Below are 6,328 nucleotides of genomic sequence, written 5' to 3'. Positions count from 1 at the left end.
AGTGTGTGTGTGTGTGTGTGTGTGTGTGTGTGCGTGCGCGCGCGCGCGCACATGTGTGCATGCACGCACCAAGGCAGTGAGCAGCTGAGTTTCCCACCCTCAGAAGGCAGGATTCCCTGAACTGCTGTTTCCCTGCTTATCAGCTGAAGGAGCTGAGCCTCTCACCCCACTGGCACTCGGGGAGTTGTTCAGATCCCATGCATGCTGGAGTCCACAGCAGATTCAGTCCTTCAGAGCCCTTTCCAGCATAGAATTCAACCCCTGAAATTGCCCTGAGAGCAGGCCTAGTCTTGGAGAACTGAATCCATGGCTGGTTATTGTTTTGTTAGTTGAGCTTGTAGACAGTTTTCCCAAGTTGTTCTGAAGCATCTTCTTCAGTAATCCTCTGTGTCAGCAGTTGCCAACCTTTCGGACCTCACGGACCACCAGTTGGCGACCACTGCTCTGGGTATTCAGCTCAGTAAGCATTCAGAGGACTTGCTGTACACGGGGGCAGCCTGTGTTGTAATTTTACACACACAGGCTGTAGTCTGCCGAAGGAGCACCCTTTGAACTTGTAGTCATTTGAAATGTGAAAACAAAAAGGTAGTCTTGGAAATTTGCTCTGAAGAAGCCGAGGACTATTTCAGAATCTTCAGCCTGCCCTTCCCTGTTGTCCCGCTATCTCATTTCATGGCTTGGTGCACAGCACAAAGTTCAGGTTGATGCCAAGCGCCAGCCTAAGCAGTTGCGGTCTCCTAACCTATATAGCTTTCCTAGACACAGGAGCGGTGACTAGGCTGTTCCAAGTACATGCTTACCCTGGACAGCAAGGGGCCAAATCACTGTCTTCCCAGTAGCCTCAGGGAAGTTAGTTATTGATTCCAAAGGGAAGATGTAGGAATTAGAGGGAGACGGCAAACTTAGGAGTGAAATAAAAGGGCAGAATCCCTCTCTTTAAAATTAGAAATCCTACCCATCATAGAAAATCCTGGGTTGTCTAAGAGGAATGCACTGCCTTCAATCCACTTTTGCACAAATTTATGTATTTTTTCAAGGCAACCTCGGTGTGAGGGCTGGAACCTGGATTTAAGGAATCAGTAATGTGTTTGAATCCTGGCTCACACTGGCTGTAACTGAGGGTAAGCCCAGTGAAATGTAGAATGTTCTTTCTGGTGTATGATGGTGGTTTTCTCTCTCAAAGGGAATCAAGGTAACCTGGCTGATGTGGCTCAGTGGTTGAGCATTGACCTGTGAACCACGAGGTCATGGTTAAATTCTGGGTCAGGAAACATGCCCAGTAGGGGTTGTGCAGGAGGCAGCCAGTCAACGATTCTCTCTCATCATTGATGTTTCTGTCTCACCCGCCCTCTCCTTTCCTGCAATCAATAAAAATATATTTAAAAAAAAAAGAATCAAGATAGGCAGACAAGGATGGGCAGGGAGATTTCCAGTGACCAGGGAACTCAGGCTCTTTTCTTTGCTGTCTGCCAGTGTCAGTGTGTGGCTTACTCACAATCCAGAATGGCTGCTTGGCCTCCTGCCATGATCTTTGTATTCTAGCCAGCAGAGAGGAGGAAGGCATAAGAAAAGGCTTGCCCCTGACTGTAACAACTTCTTGGAAGTCCACACAGTTCTGCTTAATCTCTGTGGCCAAAATTCAGTCTTGTGGCCATATCTCAAAAGAAGCTGGGAAATGAAATCTTAATTGCAGGTGGTCATGTGCTCAGCGGAGAATTAAGGTGTACTTTATTCGGGAAGAAAGTACAAATGTTAGTGTCATTTTGTAAAAAATAACTACCTTGTAGGATTGTTTTGAGGATTAAATGAGCCTGTGCATGAAAAACACTAGCCCAGGGCCTGGCTATATAAGATATCAATAACTGGTAACTTTACTATTACAATAAAGCTCAGCCCATGTTGCCTTCATAGGGCTTTTATTAATCCCCTTTCAAGTATTCTTTCCTTTCTCTGAATTCCATAGTATTTTATTCTCATTTTCTTTTATGGCAATTGTCATTTCTATTTTTTATTTATGTATGTCTTAAGCTGTGTCGATTAGATGCTTTTTATGGTAAGAAAGTTTGTCTCAAAATGATGTAGGGAATAATTGGCTCATATAATTGAAAAATTCCAGTGGTAGGGCAAAGTTCAGGTATAGCTTGGCTAAGGCACTGTTTCCCTTTCTCTAGCTCTCTCAGCTCTGTCTTCTCCATGTGTCAGCTTTCTTCTAAGGCTGCCCTCCTTCATGGATGAAAAGCAGCCCTGAAGTGGCAGATTTCCTTGCTCATATCAAAGAGGCTAAACCTTTAAACATTAAAGTCCCTCGCTTTACTCTGACCTGAGCATCCTGAACTAATCATAGCGGGCAGGAGAAGACCACACATCTGATGTAGCAAGAGTCATGAGATGACTGTTACGGAGCTGGAGGCAGGGTGAGTTCCATTAGGGCCACATGGCAGCTCTACATTGGGTGTTTTTCCAAAGCAAAATCGGGCAGGCACCCCACGAAAGCCCACTATCCAAGCCCACTAAAGCCTAAACCCCTGGGCATCAGATTTGCTTTCTTGTTCTCCACAGCATCTAGCACGGTGCCTTGTCAAATATTTGGCGAATTCAAGGGTAAGTTTGACAACATAGATGGCTGGCTGGCAGAGGAAGCATTGTCCAGTGTAATCCACCAGTCAGTAAACAGGGTATAGTCAGATCCTTTCCCTATCTTGGTGGCATAAAGAGCCAGAGGGCAAAGAGCAGGAGGAAGGAGTCAACCCAAAAGGGACCAGGGAGTGGGGTGGCCTTCCCCTGAAGAACACAGGGAGGTGCCAATCCCCAGAAAAACAGCCTCAGGAAGATCCCTGCTCCGGGTCCACCCCTCTCCTGTGGTCTGCCTCCTAGGGGTGGGGTTTTGTTGTTTTGAACATGATGGGCTTAGATATAATGGAGCCTTGTTCCCAACCATGTCGGGGTTCCGAGCTGCCCTTTTAGCTTCTATCCACAGGAAAGGCCTCCAGTCATTTGGGAGGAGTTTCCTGGGCTGCCGATCTTTCTCTCCACTGCTCTCCAGTCGTTGCACCAGAGCTTTGGCTCAGCAGGCTTTGGGGAGAAGCCTGCTCTGTTGCTTCCTCTCACTGATCTCGGCTGTGCAGGCCGCTTCTGGTTCCTCAGGTACCCAATACCCAGTCAGCAGGTTCTCACTGAGAGGGAGGTATGCATGTCACTCTAGCAGGAAGTACTAGATTAATTTCATTATCCAAGCCAAATCAACCTCCTCTGACCCCCCACCCCACCCCACCCCATCCCAATTACTTGGCAGGAAACTTGATCCATCATAATTGCGGCCCCCAGCTACCTCCATGGTCACGAGGCCTGGGGGTGTAAGCCAGTGGGAAAACCTCTACCATTCCTCACCACACAAGACTTGGCAATTATAATGGACTTCCCCACCGAAATAACACCTCATACCACCTAACTTCAGCCTTAGTTGCTGCCAAGGCACTTTGCTGTGGCTCCTCCTACCTCGTACCTTCTCACCAACCAGTGGCTAGAGGCCAGGACCCCTTAAAAGTCGCTATCCCCAGGGCTCTGCCCTCTCCCTGAACACTCCCCAGCTCCTGTGATGACCTCTCCCATAAGTTGTGTCTCCAGCCCCCGACAGTGCCCTTCCTGAGTTCTGGGCCCAAATCTGCACTTAGACATCCTAGACTGAGCTTCACATTGTCTGTCTATGCCTGAGCCCCGCTCCCTGCATCCACCCAGTCACCCTGAGCCAATCTTCCCTCCATCCCCTTTTGTCTCTGAATTCCATCACTTCTGCACCCTCTGGGCCTCTGTTCAGGCCCTCATTGCTCCTAACCAGGACTTGTGCCCAGTCTCTGCAGGACAGTGCCTCCTGTATCCTCCCACACCCATGCCCCTGCTCAGTGCTGCCAGGGGATCAGACCTGCAGGAGTGCTGACCTGCAGAACTCCTGGTGTCTTCCTGCACTGCAGTCTGACTCACTGCTCATCCTCACGCCTCATCCCCACACAACCACAGTCTGTGCTTCAGCTGCATTGAACTTCCTGCTTCTGGGATTTTCTGAGCCTTTTCTACCTCCAGGCCTTTGCACATGAGTGCTGCCCTCCCTCCCCCACCTCCTCTTCCAGGACCCTCTGGGGTCCCCGGTGGGGAGGCTTTCACGGCTTCAGCCCCACCTTTGCTGAAGGCCCTTCTCCAGCACTCTGCAGCGTGGAAGGGTGATCTGACTGCCTGCCCATCTCCTTCATGTCCTCCTCAGGCCCAGAGGCTGCCTTGTGGACTGCTGTCTTCCCAGCACCTGCTGTGTTCCTAGCGGGAGTAGCTACCCAGGGAATGCTGAGTGAAGGCCCTGACAAAGCCTGTTTCATCTCCAGTGATTCAAGGCTGGACAGTTGCCAGAGTGTAGCTGGTTCCCTGCACCCACCTCTCCCCACCCCATCCACCATGGTCATTGCCATTAGACCAGTGGTTCTCAACCTTCCTAATGCCGCGACCCCTTAATACAGTTCCTCATGTTGTGGTGACCCCCAATTTCATCCGTTACAAATTGAACATAATTAAAGCATAGTGATTAATCACAAAAACAATATGTAATTATATATGTGTTTTCGATGGTCTTAGGCGACCCCTGTGAAAGGGCCGTTCGACCCCCAAAGGGGTCGTGACCCACAGGTTGAGAACCCCTGCATTAGACAGTTCTGCCAAATCATCTTGCTTAAAAATCTTAAGAATAAAATTCCAGGCCCTTAGCCTGGTTTAAAGCCTTTCGAACCCTGCCCCCAAACCTGCCCCACCTTCTTCCTCCACCACACACAGTGACGCTGCTGGGAGGAGCTCTCCTCCCCCCGCCCCCCCTCTGCATTTTCTTCTGTGCCATTGAGCAAGTTATTCTTTCTCATATACCTGCTTATTTAATTGTTGAATCATTAGTATAGGTAAGAATGCCGTTCCTGGTACACAGGGACAGCTCCATAACAGCTTTTGTTATCGTTGCCGGAAGTCATTTACTACAGGAGGAAGTGCAATGGATAGGGGCCAAGATGGCATTAGAACCCAAAGTTCTTGCTGGAAGTATCACCAGGAGGTATCGGAAAAGGGTGGCATGGGCATCACACGTACCCCAACCGGGGATGGAACCCGCAACCCGGGTATATGCCTTGATTGGGAATGGTGCCGGCGACTCTTCTGTGCCAGTGGCGACGCCCAACCACCTGAGCCGCACCGGCCAGGGCATCTCTGCGCTTTTATCCAGGCAGAGGCTGGCCCCCGCGGGCCTGGCTGCAGCGCACACCGTTTGTTCTGGACATGAGCACCCTTCCCATCTTGTCCCACCGCAATGTTTCCAGAGTCAGTGGTCCACTCCTGGACCCCCACATCTGGTTCCCCGACCCTGCCCACATTTGAACCCCATACTTAAGACCCCAGCACGTTGCCCCGCTCCCCCCACGTGGTTCCACACCGTGCACCTCACCAGGGCCCCCAGGACTTAGTCCCCTTTCACTCCACTCCCGATAGGCCCCCTACTTCACACCTGGGCCCTATTTCGGCCCGCCCCGAGCCCGGCCCCACACTTCACGAACCGGGCTCTGGCCTGCCCTCCACACTTGCGGTAATCGTGTCCCGGGACCAGCCGCTCTGCTCCGGGGCATCCCGGACGTAGGCGCGAGGGCGGAAAGGGACAGGCGCTCTCGTCCAGGTCTCCTCCTGGCTACCGGGTTCGGACTTGATTTACCAACCTCGTGCATCTCCAATCTTACCCCCGCCTGCCTTTGCTCAGCCGCATTCTCAGGACGGCGAGCACACGCTCCTCCGGGGAGCGCCACCGGGGAAGTCCCTGCAAACGCCCTGCCGCGCACACCGGATCCCGCCCCGGAGAGCGACGGTCCCCGGAGCTGTGAGAGCTCGGACCCGGGGGAGGCCGCCGGGAGGGTTGCGAGGATGCCGAGCAGAAAATGCAATCTGCTGCTCCTTTCGCCGGCCTCCCCGGGGGACGCAGACAAGGAGAACTTAGCACTCCGGGTCCGGGCAGCTCCGTGCTCCGTGGGGACGCTGTTCTAAGCGACAACAGAAACGGGCATTCTCTCCCCGGCCCCAGGTGGGAAAAGGCAGGAAAGAAGTGAAACTTCGTGAGTCAGCGCGGCGAGGCCAGCCCGTCCCGTCCCAGACGCGCCGCCCATCGCCGGGACCCGGGGCCAGTGCGGGGCGGAGGCGTGGAGGCGCGGCCCGGGCGCGACGGGCGGAGTCCTCGTGGGCCGGCTCTCCCCGGGCCCGGCCGCCGGGGACAGCGCGGCGGGCAGGCCTTGGGCCATGGCCGACGGGGCGGCGCAGCCGG

General features: G+C 52.9%; 1 protein-coding gene across 1 annotated transcript in view; it reads left to right on the top strand.

Annotated features, from left to right (window-relative positions):
• The first annotated feature begins 5,934 nt into the window (after positions 1-5,934).
• MOCOS (molybdenum cofactor sulfurase) overlaps positions 5,935-6,328 on the top strand; it is a 44,289-nt gene continuing 43,895 nt past the window's right edge. The window contains 1 exon segment of the mRNA XM_014452570.2: positions 5,935-6,015. Coding sequence (XP_014308056.2) covers positions 5,935-6,015 — 81 coding nt within the window.

Source organism: Myotis lucifugus, unplaced genomic scaffold (assembly GCF_000147115.1).
Source record: "Myotis lucifugus unplaced genomic scaffold, Myoluc2.0 scaffold_16, whole genome shotgun sequence".
Classification (NCBI taxonomy): domain Eukaryota; kingdom Metazoa; phylum Chordata; class Mammalia; order Chiroptera; family Vespertilionidae; genus Myotis; species Myotis lucifugus.
The sequence above is the reverse complement of the archived record's forward strand: the minus strand, read 5'-3'. Positions and strand labels throughout refer to the sequence as shown.